This window comes from Rattus norvegicus, chromosome 1 (assembly GCF_021556685.1).
Source record: "Rattus norvegicus strain SHRSP/BbbUtx chromosome 1, alternate assembly SHRSP_T2T, whole genome shotgun sequence".
Lineage (NCBI taxonomy): Eukaryota > Metazoa > Chordata > Mammalia > Rodentia > Muridae > Rattus > Rattus norvegicus.
Window position 1 is genome coordinate 42,461,994 of NC_141534.1, and position 26,627 is coordinate 42,488,620.

Sequence of the window (26,627 nt, forward strand, 5' to 3'; positions counted from 1 at the left end):
GGATCTTTAAGAAAGCCCAGAGTTGGTTCTTGGAAAAGATAGCAGACAGACATACAGCTGACCAACACAAGACACAAAGAACACCAGCTGTAATAAGAAAGAAAAACCCAGCTACTGCTCTTGTCTCATTTCTGTCTCTGTAACAAATGTGCTGAAAAAAAGCAGCCTAGGGAAGAGAGGGTTTGCTTGACTTACAATTCAGGTTTGAGTCCATCACCGTGGGCAAGTTGAGGCAGGGACACTGCACATGATAGGCACAGTCCGGAGCAGAGAGCATAAATGCTTGGATCCTTGCTTGCTAGCTTTCTCTTCTTACAGTGTTCTGGACTCCCTTCTCCCCCTCTGCGTAGGTAATGGCACCACCGATGATGGACAGGGTATTCATACACTAAGACTACATTCAAAAAAAGCTAAAAGGTGGTTACAAATTAGGGGTAGCTACAGCAAACATTCAGTTAGCAGTTGCTGTCTCATAAAAGGCTTAGAAGTAAATGAGACATTAACAATCTATAGAAAAACAGCAGATGGCCGTTTAGAGGCATGTGGTGAAAGCTGCCTAGTTCCTTATGATTTATGCTCACCAGCCGTGCTAGCAATGAGTAGTGACAAGTATTGATATTGACAAATTTGTCCGGAGCCAACATATTGCCGTAAAGACTTCAAAGTGAAAAAAGCTTTTCAAAAAGTCCTTTAATAGAGTTTAAGGTACATTTTTGACCCTCGTGTTTTCCTGTCTGAACATGTCATAGACAAATTCTTGGACATACACACAAGAAGCCATAGTCAGGGAGTCGGGAAGATAGCTTAATAGTTAACAGTTGCATTGTGTGCACATGGCCCTAGAACAGCATGTTTACTATAGAAAATAGGAAATCTGAAAGCATGTACTGGGACAAGATGGGCAAGGAGGAAGTCCAAGGGGACATCTTTCCTTTTCCTTTTAATAATAAAATCACTCTTGTTTTTCTGCATTAAAAGTTCAGCTCTAAGGTTGGAGAGAAAAGGTTGGATAGGACCAACTGCTGTGCATGCATGAGGGGGCTGAGTTCCAAACCTCAGGACTCACTTAAATAAAAATCTGGGCATGTTCCCGTGCACCCATCACCCCATTACTATAGTGACAAAAACAAGGGGGTCCTGCAGCTGCCAGCCTGGCTGCAGCTTCATAGAGAGACCCTGTCTGAAGGGAATAAGGAGAGTGATGGAAAGGGACAGCCATCCAGTGTCCCCTTGACTCCAAGTGTGCATAACTGTGTGCTTGAGCCCGCATGCACACACACGTGAACACACACACACACACACACACACTCACACACACACATACGCTCACACACACACATCACTCATCTTAGAGTATCAGAGAAAAGAATGGGGTAGCATCTCCACGGGAATTTCTGTAGTCCTGAAAACCATTCACCCTTCAGCGTGGGAGGGAGGACTGGATAAGGCACTTTCCTTCCCCTCTGCGGACTTCTCCCCTCTCCCATCTCTTCCTCCCAGAGTCAGTCAGGTACTCACCCCAGTGGGATCATTGCTGAGCATCCTTCCCTGGGTTACGTGATGGCTGAGGGAGACAGTCAAGTCTATGGACAGCACTTAGCAGACTGCCTGGCTTGTTATGAGGCTCAGAGGGTTGGAACAATCTATCTTTTTATCTTTCCCATTTCCTTCCTTGACTTAGAGAGTTCCGTGTGTAATACGCTTAATATTTAACGTTTGTACATACTGAAGAAAAATATTAAGTGTTTTTTGCATAAGTTTATCTATGTCTGGGGTGAGTAAACTTTAATGAAATAATATCTATTATAAAGGGGAATAAGGGAGAGATGTAACTCAGTTGCTAGAGGGCTAGCCTTCGCCTGCACAAAGCCCTGGATTCGGTCCCCAGTGTGGCGTGCCTGGTGGTGCTTGCTTGCAATCCTAGCTTGCAATTGCTCTGGGGGTGAGAGCAGGAAGGTCAGACATTCAAGATCAGCTAGAGAACCTATCTCAAATTAAAGAAATCAAGCACTGCTATTTTTTTTCTTTCTTTTTTCTTTTTTTCTTTATTAACTTGAGTATTTCTTATTTACATTTCGATTGTTATTCCCTTTCCCTTCACGGTTTTCGGGCCAACATCCCCCTAACCCCTCCTCCCCCCCTTCTATATAGGTGTTCCCCTCACCATCCTCCCCCCATTACTGCCCTCCCCCCAACAATCACGTTCACTGGGGGTTCAGTCTTAGCAGGACCCAGGGCTTCCCCTTCCACTGGTGCTCTTACTAGGATATTCATTGCTACCTATGAGGTCAGAGTCCAGGGTCAGTCCATGTATAGTCTTTGGGTAGTGGCTTAGTCCCTGGAAGCTCTGGTTGGTTGGCATTGTTGTTCATAAGGGGTCTCAAGCCCCTTCAAGCTCTTCCAGTTCTTTCTCTGATTCCTTCAACGGGGGACCTATTCTCAGTTCAGTGGTTTGCTGCTGGCATTTGCCTATGTATTTGCTGTATTCTGGCTGTGTCTCTCAGGAGAGATCTACGTCTGGTTCCTGTCAGCCTGCACTTCTTTGCTTCATCCATCTTGTCTAATTGGGTGGCTGTATATGTATGGGCCACATGTGGGGCAGGCTCTGAATGGGTGTTCCTTCAGTCTCTGTTCTAAACTTTGCCTCTCCCTTCCCTGCCAAGGGTATTCTTGTTCCCCTTTTAAAGAAGGAGTGAAGCATTCGCATTTTGGTCATCCCTCTTGAGTTTCATGTGTTCTGTGCATTTAGGGTAATTCAAGCATTTGGGCTAATAGCCACTTATCAATGAGAAGCACTGCTATTCTTGATACTCATGAATGACCATGTAGAGTATAAAACTGGAGCAAAAAGGTAGCTAACCATCCACCCTTAAACTGGTAGTGGTTGTCAGCTTAGCCAAGCTCGTTCCCATGCTGAGTCCCACATCAAACATTTGGGGTAGGAACTGACTACCTGCAATTAGAAAGGAATGAAGAAGGAGCTGTGACCCATGGCTGTAACCCCAGTACCCAGGAGGCCATGTCAGGGAGACTAGCTCAGGGTTAGCCTTGGCTACATATATGAGTTTGGAGGACTCGTTTATAAATTTTAATTGAGACTTTAACATTACTAGAGCATATATATTAAGAGAGGAAGCATTTTATTTTTTGAGTCTTTGCCTGGGTGGATGTTTGTGTTCTACATGCTTGTGGTGCCTGCAGAGGCCAGAAGAGGGCATTGGTCTGCTAGGACTGGAGTTACCAATAGTTGTGAATCTCCTTATGGGTGCTCAAACCCTTTGGGAGAGCAGCCAACACTCTTAACTGTGGAGCCATCCTTCCAGCCCCAAGCATTTGGGTTCTGTTTTGTTTTGTTTAAGGTAGATTTATTTATTTATTTATTTATTTATTTATTTATTTATTTATTTATTTATTTATTTTATGTGAGTACACTGTAGCATCTTCAGACACACCAGAAGAGGGCACTGGATCCCATGACAGATGGTTGTGAGCCACCATGTGGTTGTGGGAATTGAACTCAGGACCTCGGGAAGAGCAGTCAGTGTTCTTAACCACTGAGCTATCTCTCTAGCCCTACATTTGTTTCTTTATCTTTTTTTAAAATGTTTTTTAATTGATTATTTTTTATTTACATTTCAAATGTTATCCCCTTTCTGTTTCCGGTCCATAAACCTCCATCCCATCCCCCTCCCCCTTCTTCTATGAGGGTGCCTCCCCACCCTGACATTCCCCTACAATGGGGGGGGGTCTAGCCTTGGCAGGACCAAGGGCTTCTCCTCCCATTGGTGCCCAACAAGGCCATCCTCTGCTACATATGCAGCTGGAGCCATGGGTCTGTCCATGTGTACTCTTTGGATGGTAATTTAGCCCCTGGGAGCTCTGGTTGGTTGGTATTGCTGTTCTTATGGGGTTGCCAACCCCTTGTTTCTTTATCTTAAGAAATTGTTTTAAAGTCAGGTATGGCCCTGACGTTTGGCTTGCTTTCTTTATCTGGACATTGAGTTTGTATTATCCTCGTGTCTTTCCATGTGTGAGATACTTATAGAGCTTTTCATTTTAAAACAAGAGCAGTCAGTGATCCCATCAAATACAACAGCGCCAGCAGAATCTTGATCGACAGTTCTAGCTCGCCCGTGTCAGTTCCCAGGATTGTTGGGAAATCCCACAACAAGCTCTTCATGAGTTTTAGACGGCGCCACCCTGAATAGCACAATGAGCTCCTGAACCTGTGCTTCCCTTTTGCACTGGTGAATTATCTCTGTCTGACATAGCTTCACATCGTGAGCTTGCCCACCTGCCTGTCACTCAGTGGCTCTGCTGGGCCATCAGATAGTGTGACAGTGTGAAAGCTGAGCATTGCTCTATGTGATAAGGACTCCTAAGACATGAGAGTGGTAAAGCTGGTACTATGGATCGGGCAGAGAAGCCAAAGTAGAAACTCTAAAGAGCTTCCTTTGAGTGAAAAACATGCAAGTTATGAGTGTGCCTGTATACCCATGAATGGTATAAATGGAGTTAGCATAATCTGGCTTCTGGCATCAGCCCAGGATCTTAGAATATACTCTGACCCAGAATAATGGGGACTGCTACGTGCTGAATGATATCTAAAAATACATGTTACTTGTGCTAAGGGATAGGCAGTAAGGGGTAGGTTACAGAGCCCTACATGGAGGGCAGGGTCTCCACTCACCACTAGAATGGTGGCTTGGAAGGTGGAGCTTGGCAGGTTGATCTACCTGATGCTAAGCTTGCTGCTTTTAAGACAGAAATACACACTTAGATGCGCAGGAAAGAAATTTGTGTGTGTTTATAGTAGTCACCACACGGGGGCAGCCTACTCAAGAAAATTAAAAAACAATTGGCTTGCCTTGCCCCGCCCCTCCCTCTCTCAGACTCAAACCTTGTGCTTGCTTAGCTTGGCCATCACTGAGTTACGGCCCCTATTTTGCACACTGAGACCTAGAATTTCTGGTTTGGAAGCAGTCGTGGAAGAGGAAAATAAGCTGTGCCCTGTACTGGGCAGCTGTGGCAGCTAGAGAAGATGCCTTCACCATGGTTCAATGTTTTCACAGCTGTTGGAGACTGTGGCTGGTTGTATGTATATTTTTGAAAAACAAAGACTTTTTTTTAAGTGCTTTTTTATTATGAAAGTAAATCATCTAGACGCTTCTGCAGAGTGAAGCTCATCCCTACTTGGGTGGATGTGTGTGCACAGACTAGAGTACAACCTTAGGTATTCTTACAGGCCATCTGCCCTATGAGATGGGGTCTATCACTGGCCTGGAGTTCACCAAATAATCTGTGCTGGCTGACCATTGACTGCTGGGAATCTGTCTGTCAGCACCTCCTCGGTGTGGGATTACAAGCGCACACCACCTTGCCAGACTCAAGTACTCAAACCCATGAGCCCTTTGGGAGTCATTCTCAATCAAACCACCACAGAGGCCTTCAAAAGAGCTAAGCAGAAGCCAGCACTGAGCTCCTGAACCTGAAAACACAGAACCTGACTCAACCTCTCTTCCAATCTCCGGCGTTTCCTTACAGTAACTGCAAATGAACTGATACCTCCAGGGAACGTGAGCAGGGAGAACTGAGGTCTGACATCATGGAGCCCTACAGAGGACAGAATGGAGCGGCATTCAGTGAGCAGATGGTTATGCACACTGGAGAATGTCACTGAAAGCTTACAAGTGTATTGAACATTCCATAGATATCCCTCAATGGAGGGGTGTGGAGGGAAAGTTAGCTGAATGCTGTCCACATTTCTCATGTGCTAATGAGTGTAGACCTAGGACTTAGCCATGTTCATTTGAGTCAGGCTGAGAAACTTCCTTAACCCCCACCCTGCCTCTTCTCACTTTTCTCCACATAAGTGTATCTTCCCAGGCCCCTTGGCAGCAGAGGAATGGGTCAGACAGACAACCCGTGTGTGTTTGCATGTGTGTAATCCTATTGTTGGGAATTGGCCTTGACTGGTCCCCTCTTTCCCGCTGAGGGTTTCACCTTGGTACCAACCCCATCTGCAGTAAGAGATGCTGGGTGCGGGGTTGGGGATTTAGCTCAGTGGTAGAGCAAGCTGGGTTCGGTCCCAGCTCCGGAAAAAAAAAAAAGAGAGAGAGAGAGAGAGATGCTGGGTGCTTATGCATCCTTGGAAGAGAGAAATTGTTAGGCATTGCAGAGCTCTGCTCCCTCGAGAGTCACACTGAAGTCGTGGTTAGAGCACAGCTGGAAGTTGCAACTGGAATAACCCTCAGCTGGCTTGAGTCCACTGGGTCCCAGCTGCATGCAGAAGAAATGGTTTAGAAATCAGAGATGGGTTTGAATTCATTTTTCTCTGAGAGTCTGATTTCTCTTCATTTCACAGAGACACTTATAAACAATAACAACAGTGTTTCTAGAAAAGAGGAAAACGTGGGTCTTTCACTCTTATGGCTGAGATTTTGGAGCCAAACTACATTACCATGTAGTTTAAATTTAGCTCACAGTATGCCTAATAAAAGGGCTTTAAAAGTGAGCTGGAAATTTCTAAATGTATTGTGCTGTTTGTGTGTGTGTGTGTGTGTGTTGTGTGTGTGTGTGTGTGTGTGTGTGTGTGTAAAATGGGGATAGATAGGGTTGGGGATTTAGCTCAGTGGTAGAGCGCTTGCTTAGCATGCGCAAGGCCCTGGGTTCGGTCCCCAGCTCCGAAAAAAAGAACCAAAAAAAAAAAAAAATGGGGATAGATAGATGGATGGATGGATAGATCGATCAATAGATCAATCGATAGATAGATAAGTAGACCTCCCACCTCCGAGCCTTTTAAGTGGACTGGGTCACCGAATTATACAGACTCACCTTGTAGGGAAACACTCTAAAGGAATAAAATCAGTCATGTCGGTCAATTTTAGTTGAGTGGCTGGTCACAGTCATGTATGCTCTGTCCTTTCCCTGGATTGTCTTCAATGATTTCAAGGCTCATACCATTTTGGGCAGGACTAGCATGTCCGACGTGAGGAAACTGAGACTCAGAAGAGACTGCTCTAGATCATAACAGTTAAGAGCAGATGTGTGGGGCTGGCAGGATGGCTCAGCAGGTTGAGAGTGTGAGGACTCGGGTTCAGTTCCCCTCACCCCACACTCTCTACTGGCCTCCTCAGATACCTGCACGTATGTGGTGTGCCTAAACTCACACAAGCACATGTGCATACTCATACATAAATAAATAAATCTTTTGGGGAAGAGAAGCGACCATATGTTCCCCCTCTGTGCATGTAGCATTTATTCCAAATGTTCTGTGAGTTCAATCTCTGAACCCAAAACACTGCCCAACTCAGCCACCAGGGCCCAAGCCAATGGCCTTGGGTTGAGCTTACTAGTTTGTCATTCCAGCTCTTTTGGGGGCTCAGGCGGGGGAGGGGGTGGAGTGTTGAGACAGGGTTTCTCTGTGTAGCCCTGACTATTCTAGAACTTGTTTTGTAGACCAGGTTGGCCTCAAACTCAGGGAGATCTGCCTGCTTCTACCTCCTGAGTACTGGGATTAAAGGCCACCACACCCAACTCCCTCCATTCCAACTCTTTGTGATTCCCCAGAAACAACCTTATAAGATACCCAGTCTGAATGAAGTAGACTGAATGCAAGTCTTTTTTTTTCTCCATCTTTATTAACTATGCAATGGAATACTACTCAGCTATCAAAAACAATGACTTATGAAATCCATAAGCAAATGGATGGAACTGGAAAATATCATCCTGAGTGAGGTACCCCAATCACAGAAAAACACACATGGTATGAACTCATTGATAAGTGGCTGTTAGCCCAAATGCTCGAAGTACCCTAGATACACAGAACACATGAAACTCAAGAAGGATGACCAGAATGTGAATGCTTCACTCCTTCTTTAAAAGGGGAACAAGATTACCCTTGGCAGGGAATAGGGAGGCAAAGTTTAGAACAGAGACTGAAGGAACACCCATTCGGAGCCTGCCCCACATGTGGCCCATACATATACAGCCATCCAATTAGACAAGATGGATGAAGCAAAGAAGTGCAGGCTGACAGGAACCAGATGTAGATCTCTCTGAGAGACACAGCCAGAATACGGCAAATACATAGGTGAATGCAACTCTTAACCCCAGGCTTTGGATTTGCCAGAGCTTCCAGACCCCCTATAAGGAAACAGTCATATGTGCCCTTTGCAGGGGTGGAGATAGCACCTTAGTCAGGGGTGCTGCCATGTTGCCCTTGACGTGCAGAACAGGTACCACATAACCTAGTGCTAAGTGAGGGTTTCTCAGGAGTGTTTGTATTGGTGGACTCCTGGGATAGTGGCCACTTAGCTGTCTTTTAAGTGCATTCAGATGTTGGCATCCATACTTCACCCTGCCTTCTGCCTGATCATGTGACTTGTCAACGCCAAAGAAGGAGCTGATTGGTTTTTGTTTTTTTTTTTTAAGCCAGTGTATCAGCCTGTGTCGAGAAAGGGATTCATGAGCATACTTAAATGAGTTAGCATGAGGTTGAGTGGAACCATGTAAATCAGCAGATTGACACTGAACTGTAGGGGTACTGCCATAGAGATCTGATAAGGAATTTGTGGGGCAAATGTAATGAAACCAGGACCTGTCTCCACTTTACAGTTGCCCCACTCAAATGCCCTCCCCCATCCTACAGGTTATTTTGACATCAGGCTGGGTGGGTGGAGCTGCAGATGCTTGAGCATGGAATGCGTTCTCTCAGAGGTAGTGTTAGCCATGGCAGCATAACAATTCAGAAAGCGGTTGAGCAAATCAGGAGTGTAATTGTGTTGCTAGTATTGTCTCCTTTGTGAGAAACCTGGATGGGGACCGAGATGTTTCTCCAGGCTGTGGTTTTGGTTCAGCTTTCAGACAGCCCACTCTACGGCCACCTGTGGCCAACCTCAGTCATCAGAGTCATCTGTGTCATCAGAGTCCACTGTGGAAGTGAGGCACACAGAGCACAGCAGAGTCCCCACATCAGTCCTGCTGGGCTCTGGGCCTGTGTTCTGCAGAAAACAGGCTGGGTGTGTCACCTTCAGACCACTGGCACATGATTTGTACTTCCCTTCTCCAGTGTGAATGGTTTCTAAGGACAAAATGAGAAGTTTAATGGCACGCTCTTGTACATATCTGTACCATCTATATAGAATATAGAGTCCTTTCCTTCTTTTCAGTATGCCTGTAAGTCACTAGAAACCAAATATTAGGCTCACCATGGGGCCTGGATCCTGACCATTGCTGGTAAGCAGCGTCTAGGCCCAAGTCCAGGTGTTGTGACTCCACCTGCCCTGAGTCTGGATTCCTCACCTCTCAGGGGAAGCAGCTTAGGCCCAGAGAGTTCCTCCAAGAGAGCAGATGCAGAAATCTGATCTGCAGATGTGCCCTGGGAGGCTGGGAATTGGAAAGTCTAAGTGCCAGGAAATGCAGAGCCTTATTCCCCACAGCCCCAGCTGTCTGTGTACCTGAACTCGAGCCTATTGTGTGCGTGAAGACTGTGTGGTCCGCATGAAGGTGCGTCTGAGGCCCACCTGCTCTGAAGAGCCTTCACCACACCTTCTCTCCCCTCCCTCTCTTCCCCTTTTCCCTCTCCTCTTTCTCCCCTCCCCCTCCCTTTCCCCCTCTCCCCTTCCTCTCCCTCTTTTCCCTCTCCCTCTTTCCCTCCCCCTTTTCCCTATCCCTTCCTCTCTTCCCCCGCTTGCTCCCCTCCATCTCCCAGTCTCTCTCTTTCCCCACCCCTCCCTCCTCTTTCTATTCCCCTTTCCCTTCTCAGCATGACTTTTTTTTTTCTCAAGAGTTGAAGAAAATAGTCATTTTTATAATCTCTGAAAGCATATCTACTACTGAATTTATGGCCATTTTCTTTCTTTTAATCATCTCGCCTGATTTTTAAGGTATTTGTTGTGGTGGTGATGGTGGTGGTGTGTGTTTACAGTCTCATGTTTCCCAGGCTCGCCCCAAACTTGCTTCATAGCAGCAGTTCTCATGACCCCTTTGAGGTTCAAATGACCCTTTCACCGGGGTCACCTAAGACACAGCAGATGTTTCTCATTCATAACAGTAGAAATACAGATATGAGTAGCAACGAAAATAATTTTATGGTTGGAGGTCACCACACCATAAGAAACTCTATTAAGGGATTGGGGATTTAGCTCAGTGGTAGAGCGCTTGCCTAGGAAGCGCAAGGCCCTGGGTTCGGTCCCCAGCTCCGAAAAAAAGAACCAAAAAAAAAAAAAAAAGAAAAGAAAAGAAACTCTATTAAGGAGTCACAGCATAAAAAAGTGGAGAACCACAGCTCTATAACCAGGGGTGACCTTAAGCTTCTGATCCTCCTTGCCTTTACACCCCAAGTTTAGGGATTAGAGGTGTGTGCTATCGTGCTTGATCATATGGAACCTGGGTTCCCTGTATGCAGGACAGGCACACTGGCAACTGAACCATATCCCCAGCACTGCCTTAACTTTTGGATATATGATTCACTTCAAAGGAGATTAGCTGTCTTTCCTAGCATTCTTGGACATAACTGAATAACTTAGATATGCAATAGAATCATGAAATAAGAGTGGAATTTGGGAACACTTAGGAAAAGGAAGGTCATTTATTACCCTTCAGGAGATGTTGCTAGATATGTCATAATTCCCTCTTGTCCGTTTGGCTCCCAGTCCTTCTGCTCTATGCAATAAGTCTTAAGATTTTAAAAGCCAATAATGTGTTTTACTGATCACAAGAGAGCATAGACAACAGAAATACACTCAGTTCCTGAAAGGAAAAAAAAAAAAATTCTTGCAGCATGAGATCAGTGGGTGGACAGGGAGAGAGACGAACAGCTTTGTCCTCTCTTGCGGAAAGCTTGACATCTGAATGGAGCTTCTTGCACACTGACACCCTGACATCTTCATGGAACCTCTTACACACTGACACCCTGACATCTGAATGGAACCTCTTGCACACTGACACTTTAAGTCAGCTCACTTCATGTTCTGTGCTTTACTAGTGCAGGAAACTGGCTGCTGACACAGGGCATAGACTTAGGGTGCTTACTGAGCCAGTTTCAGATGAGACCAGGCACATTCAGTGTGGAATGACGCTGGACTCAGCTAATTTCAGATGTTAGCATTCTAAGTTTTAAAGTTTTATGAATAGACAGGGACTCTGCTAACAAAAAAATTGCACCAGAGTGAACGCTCTTTATGTAGCCTGCAAGTGCATGTGCCAGGTGTTGTTGCCATGGTAAAATTACCCATCAATTCCTAGTTGCCAGGAGTAAATTTTTAAATTCTACTCTGTGTCATTATTAGAGATGGTGCACACCTAAGCCACGCCCCTTTTTCTGCCCTGCAGGTCACATCCTTCCTACCTTCATCCTGTGCTGCACCCTGTACATTTCCCATCCTTAGCTCCTCACTCACTAATTAGCACCAGTGACCCCCCAAAGATGAGCTTGGGAATCTTACTCAGCCTTCTAGTTCTACCTTTGCTCTATATGGGGTGGGTCCCACATTTCCCTTGGCTCCCTGGTGAGTCTCAGTCTCCTTAGGTGTCTCAGTATCCTGCTCCCCTTACCTCCTTCAGCCCGCCCTAATCTTGCCTCCTGAGATCTTCCTGAGACAAATCGCATACAGTATAAAACCAGTCCAACTGGTTTCTGTTACATTACATTGAAGTTTACTGAGCAACAGTGAAACATTTTAGAATTATACCTTAAGTTTAAAAGAAGCAAGTTTCTAGGCTTTGAAATCCCTGGCTTATTGCTCTTTGAGATTAGGGAGCAATAAATGAGTATTTATAGAAATTTCAAAATTACTATGTTAAAGCATGACAGTTGTCAAGGAGGCTCAGGTTACAGACCTCAAAGCAACAGCAAACTTGTCTGTTGCTGTTCTGTTATCTATCGGGAGGAAATGGAGTCAAATGAATTGTCCATCAACAGGTGGATGGATAATGAAATCTGGTGTGTACAGAGTGGGGGGAGGAGAGGGAGAAGAGAGTGATTTATTTCTAGATTAAAAGAAATCACAAAATTTGCAGGAAAATGGATGAATTTAGAATAATATCGAGGTCATCCAATCTCAGAAAGAAAAATAAAACACATTTTTCTCTCATGCAAATCCTAACCTATAATGTATAAGTGTATGTGTGTAAACAAATGTATGTGAGGAGATAGTGTAACACTTAGAAAGGAGAACAAGAAAAGGTAACAGTTTTAAACAATCCAATGCTAGTATACTTTGTATCAAAAATCCCTGTCCATTGTTGAGAAGATGTCAGCAATTTTGGAAATATTAATATTTTCTAAAATGAAAATGACACTTTCTAGAAAACAAATTTGGAGTTCTTTTTAGGATAGTGCTAAGAGATGGGGAGGGAGCGTCCACACCGATGCTTGTGGGTACTTCGCGTCTCCTTACAATGGAGAGTCCACAATGGCAGTCTGTAAAGCCACTGAGCCTGCTGTGCCCTCTTTTTGCTAGAAGTTAAAAGACCAAGTCAGAGGCCATATACATTTGGCTGGTCCTCCCTGTCCCCTTGGTATATGTGACAATTGGTGGCTGCCACAGGTGCTGGCTGGACGCCAATGTCTATCCAAACATTAAATACTGGTGGGTCTTACATTCCAAAATGCCAGGGGGAAAGAAGTCACTACTGAACACCTTTTGTTTCCTTCTCCTAACTCAGTAATTTGCCCTATGTCTCCCCAGTCTGAACACCCCAACTCTGACCTGTACATTCAGGGACGTCACACCCCTGCCTACCTTCAAAAGTGAAATGAGAGAGACTTTTTAATGAAGAATCCTAAATTTCACTTAGTCACACTATTAGTATAACTTCAAAAGTTTATCTTTGCTAGGGAAAGTAGTTATGTTTTAAGTAGCATTCTTAGTTTGAACATCATATTCTTAACTGCTCTGGTTACATTCAAGAGATGTGGAAGCAAGTTTCTTAACTCTCAGGTGCTAAAAAGCACTATTCTTTAAAAAAAAACTTTCAACTTAAAAAATTACACTTCTGTTTACTTATTGGTGGTGACATGGTGAGGGCTAGGGGACAGGAAGAAATCACCGAGCATGCATGTGGAGATCAGAAAACAACCTGCAGGAGTCAGTTCTCTCCTAACACCATGTGAGCACCGGGGCTCGAACTCAGATCTTTGGGCTTGGTGGCAGGAGTGGTTACCCATTGAGCCATCTTGTCAACCCATCAACTGTTTGGGGTTTTTGTTGTTGTTGTTTGGGTTTGGGGTTTTTTGAGGGTTTTTGTTTTGCAGGGAGGGCTAGGGGAAGGGGCAGTTTGTTTAGTTAAGTTGTTTTATTTGTTCCCCCTTTAATCTATCAAACCCAAGACCCATATTTATTCCACCTTCAAAACACATTGCACTAAATGTGTCCAGTCTAGCCCAATGACAGGGCTGTGCTAGCCACAGTCCCTGTCTTTAAATGTATTGCATCTGCTAAATGGAAAAGACCAAACCCTCATGGAACCTTCCAGATCACATCTGCCTTCTTTCCTCCATATTTGATGCCCCCCCCAACAGGGATCACTGAAATACTTTTCTTGTTACCTAAACCACACGGCACCCACATGTACCACATGCATGTCCATCTGTCTCTTACTATTGTTTTAACATTTGGTCCTCTGCCTGGGGAGTGGGCGGTTCCCTCTAAGCTACGCCACTCCAGTCTCCACAGAGAAAGCAATATTTTGTTATGAGGTAAAGTTTCAAGCCAGGCCCTGGCCAGAGCCTTTCCCATGTGGGGAGAGAGAAGTAGGAGCAGCCAGGAAGACGATAATTCTCCTTGAGTTTGAGCTCATTAAAATCTTATCCCGTCCTCAGTGGGTAATTTATTGATCTAAGCATCTTGCACTTTTTTTTTTAATTGATCTAAGCATCTCTCACGTTCTCTTTCCAGAATGAGTATCTATACTGCGATCATAGCTGGGGATGGGAGTGGCTTTTGTCCCTTCTGTGTAGGATTAACTGCCCCCTGGTTGCTTATTAGCACAGCTGCTTTAAAGATGTATGTAGGTACGTAGCTGAGGAGACGGAATAAGGTTCTCAAGATTTATAGGTAATGAAGAGAACAGGTTATATCAAAGACGTGACCTGTGGGAACCAGAGGATTCCTAGGGGACTGGATGAAGCTATGGTCCCTGGCTTTTCCCAAAATGAACACTTCATTGTTCTTCTATACATCCTTTCAATATGTGTTTTAACACATTCTGGTCTCGCCGTCTTTGTGCAGAAAAGCCTAGCAAAAATGATATTTCTTATCTGCTGCTCTGGAGCCAGCCTTAAGCATTTGCATTTCCTCTGGGGACCGCTGTGGTTGGATTTATGACAGTCATTTAAGTATGTAAATGAGGAGTGGCTTTTTGAAACAGATGTTTACAATTGTCTTCCCACCAGAACACTTTTCCCCTACACATAACATCACTGGCAAATCTAGCTGCCTCTCAGATCTGTCTGCAGGGATCATGCACAGCTTGAACCGGTCAGATTCCTGGGGATGCTAGCTACACAGGTCTTGGTGCAGTTTAACTGTATCGTGGCTGCGTAGCCTAGAAGAAGAAGAATGGTTAGTTGGGCAATCGTATCAGCAGAGATATCGCTTATCTTCTTTCTATTTAAGTTTCTATCTATCTATCTATCTATCTATCTATCTATCTATCTATCTATCTATCTATCTATCTCCTTGCCCTCTTCCTCCCTTCCTCCATGAGCATGTGTTGTGGGTGCGTGAATGTGTGTATGCACCAGAGTGTGTTGCGTGCTCATCTGAGTGTGAGTGAAGCCACAGAAAGCATGTGGAGGTCAGTGGCTCAGTTTTTACCTCGCTTGACACGGGATCTCTTTGATGTTTTGCCAGTTGCATACCCCAGTCTAGCTCACCCCCTAGGTTCTGGGGAACTCTCCATGTCTCCATCACCGAGCTTGCCATTGGTTCACTGGGGTTACAGTCACACTGTCGGGCTGGTTATATGTGAGTTTGGGGATTTGATCTTTGGTCCCCATGTTTGCACTACAAGTTCTTTACTAACTGAGCTCTCCTCCCAATCCTCTTTCTGAACACAGATAATCCACGGAGAGACAATTCATCGAAATGATGCATATGTGTAGCTTGTAGCATATACACTGAGGTGGTTACCATGACAATATTTTTAAAGTTTCATTTTCTTTTAAGACATGCTAGTCATGTTCTGCTTATACTAAGATATGCTTGAGGACTGGAGGGATGGCTCAGCAGTTAAGAGCACTGGCTGCTCTTCCAGGGGTCCTGAGTTCAATTCCCAGCAACCACATGGTGACTCACAACCATCTGTAATGGGATCAGATGCCCCCTTCTGGTGTGTCTGAAGTCAGCTACAGTGTACTCACACACATAAAATAAATAAATCTTTTTTTAAAAATGCTTGGGTAGAATTGGTCCACAATTTAGAACGAAGCTCAGGGTCTTTTAAAATTAAAAGACTATATTAAAATTACTGTTACTTTGGAGTCATCAGACATCTGAGTTATTCCTGTCTTTATGCTTGTAGATTAATGTGTGTGCTTTTCTCTCTTATTCCTTTTAGCTTCGAGAGGCAGACATTGTGGTCTTGGGCTCACCTAAGCCCGACGAGATTCCTGCTGCTTGGATCCCGTCAGGAGCCACCATGCTCAATTGCTTCCATGACTTCTTGTCAGGTAGATGTCTTCACCTTGGTGGGGCAGGGCAATGAGTGAGGCAGGTTGGATGATGGTCACCTTGCTTCTTTGGGAGACCAAACATTCTTGAAATGCTGACTGCTGTAGGCGTGAGTGTGCAGAACAAGAGGCTGGACTGCTGGTGTGCCTACCTTTGGGGCAGAGGTTGTCAACCTGTGGGTCACGACCCTTTGGGAGTTGTATGACACTTTTTCAAATATCAGATATTTACATTACAATTCACAACAGTAGCAAAGTTACAGTTACAAAATAGCAGTGAAAATAATGTGATGATTGGGGGATCACTACAACAGGAGTTGTATTAAAGGGTTATAGCATTAGGGACATTGAGAGCCAAGGCTTTGGAGTTAATACCAGGTTCATATTATGAGCAGAGAGAAACCAAGAGATCAGTGGAGGTGTTTGCCCAAAATACCTCTGCTGACCTGATATCTGCCAGATGTGACACTGTGACTTCAAGGGGCAATCTAGACATGCGTGAGGTAGACCTGAAATGGTGTTTTTTTATACTCAAAAGCACACACACACACACAAATGTGATTTTTAAAAATGACAGTTAAAAGAATAAAACGCATGTTTCGTGAAGCTGGGGGATGTAGCTCCGTGGTAGAGGGGTTGCCTGACAAGCGTGAAACTCTCATTCCCATCCCTTGTGCTTCAAAAACAAAATCTCATAAAATACATGTCATATTTCCTGCAGATGTACATACAGTTTCATTTGTCCTCCCTAAGAAAACAATCTCTAACCTATAAATAATGACTGAAGCAGATTGGGCTCAGAATCTTAGATGAAGAACTTAGTTGTAATACCCCTCCTTCTCAAAGACTTTTATATTCTTTGCAAGATCATTTACCTGCTGGTTTTTGTTAACGTTTATATTGAGAGTAGTCTGGGCACAATCCTATCTGGAGACAAAATCTACTTCAATATTCTTTTGGACTGTCTTGAAGCTCTGTTTTAAAAAATGATATATTTTGTGTAATGAAAACTTGGTTTTCAATGTTTCTTTTAGAGCTCTTGGTTTTGATAAAGCTTTTTCTAAAGACATCACACCTTTAATCCCTGCACTCAGGAGACAAAGACAGGTGGATCTCTGACTTCTAGATAATCCTGGTCTGCCTACCAAGCTAAAGGCCACCCAAGAGCTATATAGTGAGACAAATGAACGATGGTAGTGGTGGTGACGATGATGATGGTGGTGGTGATAATGATGGTGGTGGTGGTGACTATATATGGACTGACCCTGGGCTCCAACCGCATAGGTAGCAATGAATAGCCTAGTAAGAGCACCAGTGGAAGAGGAAACCCTTGGTCCTGCCAAGACTGAACCCCCAGTGAACGTGATTGTTGGGGGGAGGGTGATAATGGGGGGAGGATGGGGAGGGGAACACCTATATAGAAGGGGAAGGGAAGGGGTTAGGGGGATGTTGGCCTGGAAACCAGGAAGGGGAATAACAATTGAAATGTAAATAAGAAATACTCAAGTTAATAAGGATGGAAAAAAAAAACATTAGGTTTTATTGGAGAGTTTGCATGAGATTAATTGTAAAATTCTCAAAGAAGAAGTAAAAAGTATTTTATTTTTGAACAAAACATTAGGTTTCAATGTTTCAGTACTTGCAAAGGTATAAAAGACTAGCAGCCTTCCACATTGGTTTAATTTGCTCTGTAAGTAGACTAATTGCAGCTAGTTTCTTTTCAATTTTTCTGGCCCCTTTTGTTTCCTTGTTGGTTTTGGAATGTCATGTGAACAAGACGGTGCCTGGTCCCGTAGTGAACACTCAGGAGAGCTGAGCGTTGACCACGAGCAGGTAAAGCCACATCAAACCAATGGGTAGATTGTTTGGAATCATTTTTAAAGAGAGAACTCTAGGCCAGAATTTGAATACACTGTGACTGGGTGAAGGTGAGGGTCTTTAATGAGGTTTTTCAACTTCATTGTTCACCCCCACCAAGTCCCCACATAGGCAGGATCTGAGGGTTATGGTGCATTGATACCTAATTGATACCTACTCCTAGGAGAGATTTTCCTGATGGCTGATGCCTGTGACGGTATGCTCAAAAAACAAACCTGATAATCAGGTCTTTCATTCCGGTGTCAAATGAACTGAGTATGTGAAATTTAGACACAGAAATGCTACATTCTCATTCTGGCTATAAAATCCACTACTTGGAACTATTTTTAAAAGAAGAAATGCTGTGATCTTGAAGCACTTTGATTGCTTAAAAAACACACTTTGCCATAAGTGCAGCCATTTTGTATGCCATGTTGGAAGATAGAGGAACCTGTGTCCTGAACGGAACAAAGAAGCTGGTCTTTAGTCTTGGGCACAAAGAGCAGCATCAAACAGCAGCATCTTTGGGTTTCAGTGATGTTTGCAGTGTCCTCATGCTGAGAAAGTGGTGACTAGGGTGGAGAGAGAAAAATCGTGAACTATCTCTGGGGCTCAGGGTAGTAAATGGGGTGATCCAGAGGCATAGAGGGTTTTCCCTTCTGTGGCCCTGAAGGGAGACAGTTTGATGTAACAGAAAGGAAAGGGCGGACCTGGATCTGCAGTTATGTCACTCAAAGCAGAGACAATCATTTCATTAGTTGTGAGATTTTGTTTTTAAGACAGGACCTCGTTGTGTTGCTGGGGCAGGCTTTGAACTCTCAATCCTCCTGCCTCAGCCTCTGGAGGCTGAGGTTATAAGGCTATACCACCAAACCAGACTAAGATTTATTTTTTTATTTTCCTTTTAATTGTGTGTGTGAGAGAGAGTGTGTGTGCAGGTGCTCCCTGAAGTGTGAGACTTTAGATGCCCCTGGAGCTAGAGCCACAGATGGTTGTACGGCGTAATTGTGTGTCCTGGGTACCCCAGTCTTCTGCCAGACTAATACGAGCTCTTAACTTCTGAGCCATCTTTCAAGTTTCACCTGCCCACCAGCCCTGTACCCTGACTTTTGTTTTTTAACTCTTATTTATACTGCCCCTCTAGAATGTTTGAGAAAATCACTTCAGCTTCCACTCCTAGTTTCCTCCTGGATACATAGAACTGAAAAGCTCAGCTGGGAAGGATAAATGAGGTGGTACCTCAGGGCAGTGCCTTTTGCAAACCAGTGAATGTTGGTTTACTTTCTGCACGCCCACCCACCCCACACACACAGACCCCGCTCACGGCGCCATATTGCCAGTGCACGCAGGCCATGATGTCACAGCTGCAGAATGTATATTCTTGGAAGTTTATGTCAGTGAAGTAAGAAGTGCAGGAGATTCGGAAACAATATGGCAGCCGCTTCAGAGAAGTTGGGCAGACCCGGGATTCAGTCATCCTGTGTGTTTAGAGTAAGATGAGGACGCTTCTTCTGACCCTTGAGCTTTATTCTGAGATCCAAGCCCGCTTTAGCCGGCTCTCCTCCTAGGTCTATCCCTGAGGTATCTCGCCAATTTTCTAGTTCAAATGTTAATTCATTCTCACTACATTTGGTGACTGTTTTTAAGGGTTGGGGATGTAGCTCAGTTAGAGCTCCTTAGCAGCATACATAGAGCCCTGGGTTCGATCCTCACCTTGGCAAAGGCATAAAATCAGACGTGGTGTACACTTGGAATCCCAGCACAGGGGAGGTAGAGACTGAGGATCTGCCTTAAATTTAAGGTCAACCTTAAATACATAAAGTCCTTCTCAAAAAATTTTTTTTTCAGATTATGCATGTAGTGTTTTGATTCCTCCTTAGTTTGTTTGGTCTTAGAGGTTGTAAAGTTATACAGGAAAATTGTAATGTTTACAGTATTTTAGTTCCTTCAGAACGTCCTTTTTTCAGAACCTGAATTGTATACTGCGATGTGAGGGGAGTCACAGTGTAAATGATGATGGCCACTCTCGAGGGCACTGTCGTAAAGTGACACTAGAGGATTTCTTCTGGCTCCCTTCACTGCACATCACCATTTTTCCTCTCAAATGTGCTCTACAGGACTGGGAAAGTAATGACAGCATGCTCTTTTGTTGACGGTTTATCTGTATTAATTCCCAGTTTTTACCTTGTCTGGATTTGGGGGACTAACTTGTCATCCTGGAAGGAAAAACTGTGAGAGAGTTGTCCGTAGAATCATAGGTTTGTAATGGAAAGCTGCCCCTGTGTCAGAGCCAGGCCCTGAACTCGGTATCTTGCTCCCTTCCTACATAACTTAGTGGTCTGCTAGACATCCAACTGTGGTCCAAGAAGGGACCCTTCTGACCCAGAGGTAGCAGAATAACACACATAAGCCTCAACTTTTCTTTGTGCATAAAGTTGTGGTTATCATCATTTTTAAAAATTTTAAATGGAATGCCATCTTTTAAATTGACTCACTCCTGAAGGAGCCATGAGTTAAGTGAGAGGGGTATTTGGTGAGAAATGAAAAGATCCATCTGTGCTTTGGGACAGGACCTACTGTTGGCTGTGGGCCAGGGGAGTCCTTCCTTCACCCCTAAGGAGGCTGAAACAAAGGTTTCCTTGCTCAGACTCATGAGCATTAAAATGTACTGAGAAAGTAGTCCTACTTCCCTGAGCCTCTCATCTTAATGGCTTCAGAGTCTCTGGGATCAATTCTGTCTCAGTATTTATCCCCAACTCCAGAAAGAATACAAAGTTTTATCAGAGCTAATGAACAGTTTATCTGCCAAATGAACAAGTAAATATACAGAATCAAATAAAAGTATCTTCTGACCCAATCACAAAAGCAAAGGATACCCCAAGCATTGCTAGAAGAGAGGTTCTGGCCTCTGTATGTAAGATTCCTGCAGTGTGCTGGTGTGCGTTCCTGTGTGGGAAGGGCCTGCACTGTGACTCAGTAATACTCACTTGTCTAGTGTGTGAGATGGCAAGTCTTAGTCTGTCTCTTAGTGTCTAGAGCCATGTGTGTGAACACCGACTGTCAGCTTGCCCAGCTGTGTGGGCACATCTGGTGCCCTGACACCTACAGCTTCACTGGCATCTTTGGGTATTTGTTGAGTGCATTTAGGGTCAGGGTCGGGTCTCTGGATTTGACCTGGCTTCTGTTTTGTTATGTTATGCTGGGGTTTTGGCTCCCTCCACTAGGCTTCTCATCTCTTCATTAATCCCTGCTGGTTCCTTCCACAAATTCCTCCTGAGTTCTGGTCCCATCATGCCACTGTAGTCTCATCTGGGTTCATTTCCCTTCATTCAGCTGCCTGGGGACTGGAAGGTGTTCTGTTTCGCTCATACCTGTTCTTCATATACCTTGAAGTCACTGATGGTCTGGTTTAGGTGTAGCAACCAAAGCAACTGAAACTGCACCGTAGTCTCTCTTTTCCTGAGTCCTGTGTTGTGCAAGAGCCTAAAATGATGATAAAAATTCTTTTCTGTGCAACTGTGTCCCTTACGCTCTGGGAACATGCACTCACAAATTGATACCAGTCCCTGGAATGTAGCTGTCTTGATTCTCCATTGCTAAAAGGCAGGAGGACAAACAGTACTTTTTTCTTTTCTTTTCTATAGTAGTTGGACAGGATTTTAAGAGCAGGTCTCTAGTGGCTAACAGAAAGCAAAACAAATCTCTCCCATCCTTTGACTCCTGTCTTCTGGCCAGATGTGATTTACAGAGCTGCAGTGTTGCTGATCTTTAAACTGTACATAGGGGATGTGGTTTCCCAGCACCCTCACTGCATTTGACAGTAGAACATTACGGAACACATACCCTTAAGTGTTTTGTACGATTTCTTGTAAAAAACTGTCAGCATACTGGATAATTTAGGAGTCAAGTGGTCCAGAAACCTAGAAAAATTGTCTCTTAATTCAAAAATGTTGCTATTAGGAGTATTTTTTTTTATCCTCTAAGAGAAGATGCACACCAAAGCATCTTAAATATGTGTTTTCTTTTAATAAATGTTATAACTGTTAACTAAAGGAGGGGAAAGGGAAATTCTTATTCATGCTTCCCAAATTTGAAAAATAGATGTATTTGTCAGCTTTCTGCCTCTGTGAAAAATTACTGAGAAAATCAACTGGTAATCATGGCTTGTAAGAGTTTATTCCATGTTGCTGTAGGCCTGTGATGGGGACAGTACATTCGGGCAGGAGTCGGGGCAAGGAAACCAACAGAAACTGGGAGAGTCTATGTCCCAGTGTCGACTTCAGGGCCATGGCCCCAGGGACGTCGCTTCTTCCCACTAGATGCCACCTTCTTAAAATGCCATTCATTGCACTAGAGCCGCAGGCTGATGAACCAGCCCTCTTATACATGTGGACCTTGCTGAACATTCCAGACCCAAAACAGCATCACGTAATCCCGAAAGTTAATGTCCTAAAACAGAATTGCTTTTGGTAGAAATTAGGTCATATTTCTATGACAGGAATTTTCTTCTGATGATTAAAAAAAAAAAAAGAAAAAACACTAAAAACAGGCTATGGGGGGCTGGAGAGATGGCTCAGCGGTTAAGAGCACTGACTGCTCTTCCAGAGGTCCTGAGTTCAAATCCCAGCAACCACATGGTGCCTCACGACCATCTGTAATGGGATCTGGTGCCCTCTTCTGGTGTGTCTGAAGACAGCGACAGTGTACTTACATATAATAAATAAATCTTTAAAAAAAATAAAAATAAAAATAAAAATAAAAATAAAACAAGCTGTGGGCTGGGCATATGACTTATTGGATAAAGTACTTGCCATGAAAGCAAAAGAAGCGGAATTCAGATCGCCATCACCCACATGAAAGCCAGGGGGCACAGCAGACACTGTAATCCCAGCAGCACCCTGAAGGCAGGACAGGGGATCCCTGTGGCAAGCTGACTAGCTAGACTAGCAGAATCAGTAAGCTCCAGCATCAACAGTGCACCCTGCCTCCATAGATAGTAACCAAGGAAGACACTTGGCGTCAACCAAGTTCATGTGTGCGTGAATATACACACATGCCCACACACTCGCATACCCATGCGTGAACACATTTGCACACACATTTGCACACACATGTGAATACATATACATACACACTGGAAAAAAAACCTCCACAATTAGAAGGCTGTAGTGGCTTACACCTATAATCTTAGAAGTTGGAGGAAGGAAGGCAGATGTCTGTGAACTTGGGGCCAGCCTGGTCTACATAGTGAGTTCCAGTTCAGCCAGGGCTACACACTGAGACCCTGTCTCAAAACAGAAACAAAATCTACACTTATGAAAATATGAATAGAATCTGCAAATTATACGCACGTCTTCTGACTCGGTCATGTTGTTTGATTAAAGAATCTGCTACATTTAATTTCTTTTAAGTGACTATGTTTGTATTAGATAAACTGACAGGTGTTGTTGTTGTTGATGTTGTTGTTGTTGTTGTTTAATGACCAAAGCTTGCTCTTTTCACAGCTCTAGGTTTATGCTCTGGCTGTTTTTTACTTCTGTCTGTGCCTTGCATTTGCAAGCAAATTCATGTCTACTATTTTTCTAGGGTTATGCTGTAAAGGTTCTAGGCCCCACTATGTCACATATTCAAAGGTTGGCTAACAAATATATCTGGTAATTAGAATGAACATCCTATATGGTACACAGCTCATGGACCATGCTCCATTTCATTCAGTTCACACAGTTCTAACAGGTTGATCTTATCCTTCATAATTAACAACTCATGCAGGGCTGGCTCAGAGGTGGAGGTGTGAACCTGTAATCTGCTGTACAGGCCACACTACCTCTACGATGATTATTGTGGATGTCTGTGGATGGGGGAGGGGCAGAGGTGTGGTGGGGGGCCTTGAACCAAGGGACTCAAGCATGCTGAGCAAACACTCTACCACTAAGCTGTATCTCTGTTCCTCTTACTTTTTAATATTAAGACAGAGTTGGATTCTCTTCCTCAGGCTGGCCCTGAACCTGTAGTGCCCCTGCTTCAGCCTCCTGAGTAACTAGGATTACAGACCACCAGACCAAACTAGAATTATCTAAAGCTACTATTATATCTGTATCTGTTCAATCTTATTGTATATTCTTGAGACAGGGTTATACTGTGGAGCCTAGACTTCGCTGTGTAGTCTAAGATAGTTTCAAACTGTCTATTCTCCTGCCTCAGCTTTTCAAGTGCTGCGTTTACAGGGCTGGGCTACCACATCCAGCTAATTGCATATTTGTTTTCATAGATCATAGTGTCACACATGGGGTTCTTGAAGAGCCTATGCCTAGATGTTTCTGTGTCCTTTGCCTCGGTGTGAGATATCTCCCATGCCTAGTGTGCCTTGTTAAGCCATGTCTCCATGTGTTCCCCTGGTTAACAGTTTAAATGGACATTGACATTCCTCTAATATAAAAATACAAAATAGCCCCAGCTGAGAGTGTCAAGGTTGAGCCAGAGGTGACTTGCCTATAGACATTTTCTGACCTCCCTACTAACTTCTTTGGTGATAACTGATGGACACCCAGATTTTTACACGATGTTGGATTTTTACAGAGGGCAATTGTTTATTAGTGAAAATATGCTTCAAGCCTTTTTCTATTCAATGTTTTTGCAGGGAAGCTGAGAGGAGGTTCTCCTGGGGTCCCCATGAACAGACTCATTGCCGACGAGAGCGTGAGTCTCCTTGCTGCAGCTCTGCGGGTTCAGGTTTGTTTGATGCGGCCATTTGAGTTTGGGCTTCTTAGTAGTAGTTGGTAATGTTTTACGAGTATCTTCTGCCTGTCAGGTAGAGTTTCAGACACTCCACACATAGGGTCAAGGCCATCTGATGGAAGACAGAAACTTAAAGCATGTTTTGTCTCATACATTTTCTGTGTCAGAGACCTGGGAGCTGGCTAGCTTCAAGCCTTTTAAGTGGTTGAAATCAAGATGTCAGCCAGAGCTTGGTTGAGGTTTGAGATGAAGAATCCATCCAAGAGGCTAGAAAGATGGTTCAGTCAATAAAGTGCACAGTCCACAAGCACAGGAGCCCGAGTTTGGACACAACACCCACATAAAAAACTGGAAGGAGTGGTATGAGCCTATTATCTCAGCACGGGGCAGACAGAGACAGGAGGATGTCTGGAACTTGCTGGGGAGACAGTATAGTTCCAGGTGCAGTGGGAGATAGTGTCTTAAAACTAAGATGGTGGGCTAGAGAGATGACTCAGTGGTTAAGAGTATGAGCTGCTCTTACAGAGGACCCAGATTTTTTTCCCAGAGATCAGCTCACATCCATCTGGAACTCCAGTTCCAGGGGATCCAGTGCCCTCTTTTCTAACCTCTGAGACATTCCACACACATGGTGCATAGATGATACATGTAAGAAAAATGCCCATACAATAATAATAATAATTATTATTATTATATAATTAATAATAACAACAGATTATAAAAACATATGTTGGAAAACATTAGAAGAAACCATACCTGATGTCAGCCTCTGTCCTCTATATATAAGCACGCACATACACATAAATAAATCTTTTTAAAACATACATTCAGAACAAATATATGTGCGGACTGGTATCTTTTATGAATAACTAAGCTATGTCTACAGACCCACAACAAAGCATGCAAGGCTAAGTGCATGGGCATCACACTGTTGCTTATATCCTGTGATAATTATCTTACTGGGGGATTCCTTCAGCTCCATGAGCCCCTTGCAGTCTTCCTGTAGTTGACGTGCGTTCCCTGTCACCCTCACATCTCTACCATCTCCCCCCCCCCCCCCCCCCCCTGAAGAACATGGTGAACAGTGGCAGGAGATGGCTCCGAGAGCAGCAGCATAGAAGATGGCGACTCCACTGCTTGAAACTGCAGCCTCTCTCCCCTGTGCCCAGGTAGGTGACACTGTGCTTGGCTTGTACCAGTGGGGGCTCACCCCACGGACACTATCTCTAGTCAGTCGCAGAATGGAGGCGAAACTCAAGGTTTTGAGTTTTTCTTTTTTTTTTTTTTTTTTTTTGTTAGAGATTTTTTTTTCTTTGTTAACGTGAGTATTTCTTATTTACATTTCGAATGTTATTCCCTTTCCTGGTTTCCCAGCCAACATCCCCCTAGCCCCTCCCCTCCCCTTCTATATGGGTGTTCCCCTTCCCATCCTCCCCCCATTACCGCCCTCCCCCCAACAATCACATTCCCTAGGTGTTCAGTCTAAGCAGGACCCAGGGCTTCCCCTTCCACTGGTGCTCTTACTAGGCTATTCATTACCACCTATGAGGTTGGAGCCCAGGGTCAGCCCATGTATAGTCTTTGGGTAGTGGCTTAGTCCCTGGAAGCTCTGGTTGGTTGGCATTGTTGTTCATATGGGGTCTCAAGCCCCTTCAAGCTCTTCCAGTCCTTTCTCTGATTCCTTCAATGGGGGTCCCGTTCTCAGTTCAGTGGTTTAATGATAAAACCTAGTGTTTTATTTATCACCACCACCACCATCATTATCACCACCACCATCACCACCAGCATCATCGTCACCACCACCACCATCATTCATTTGTTTGGTCCCACTATATAGCTCTTGGGTGGCCTTTAGCTTCGTAGGCAGACCAGGATTATCTAGAAGTCAGAGATCCACCTGTCTTTGTCTCCTGAGTGCAGGGATGAAAGGTGTGATGTCTCATTTCAGTGGTTTGCTGCTGGCATTCGCCTATGTATTTGCTGTATTCTGGTTGTGTCTCTCAGGAGAGATCTACATCCAGTAGATGTAGATGTTCTGTCGGCCTGCACTTCTTTGCTTCATCCATCTTGTCTAATTGGATGGCTGTATATGTATGGGCCACATGTGGGGCAGGCTCTGAATGGGAGTTCCTTCTGCCTCTGTTTTAATCTTTGCCTCCCTATTCCCTGCCAAGGGTATTCTTGTTCCCCTTTTAAAGAAGGAGTGAAGCATTCACATTTTGATCATCCGTCTTGAGTTTCATGTGTTCTGTGCATCTAGGGTAATTCGAGCATTTGGGCTAACAGCCACTTATCAATCAGTGCATACCATGTGTGTTTTTCTGTGATGGGGTTACCTCACTCAGGATGATATTTTCCA

The 26,627-nt window shown here is 44.2% G+C and overlaps 1 protein-coding gene across 1 annotated transcript in view; it reads left to right on the forward strand.

Moving 5' to 3' along the window:
- Nucleotides 1-26,627, forward strand: part of Mthfd1l (methylenetetrahydrofolate dehydrogenase (NADP+ dependent) 1-like) — a 188,855-nt gene that overhangs the window by 17,196 nt on the left and 145,032 nt on the right. Inside the window, 3 exon segments of the mRNA NM_001108462.2 lie at nucleotides 15,565-15,676; nucleotides 24,171-24,262; nucleotides 25,340-25,437. Of these exon segments, the coding sequence (NP_001101932.2) occupies nucleotides 15,565-15,676; nucleotides 24,171-24,262; nucleotides 25,340-25,437 (302 nt within the window).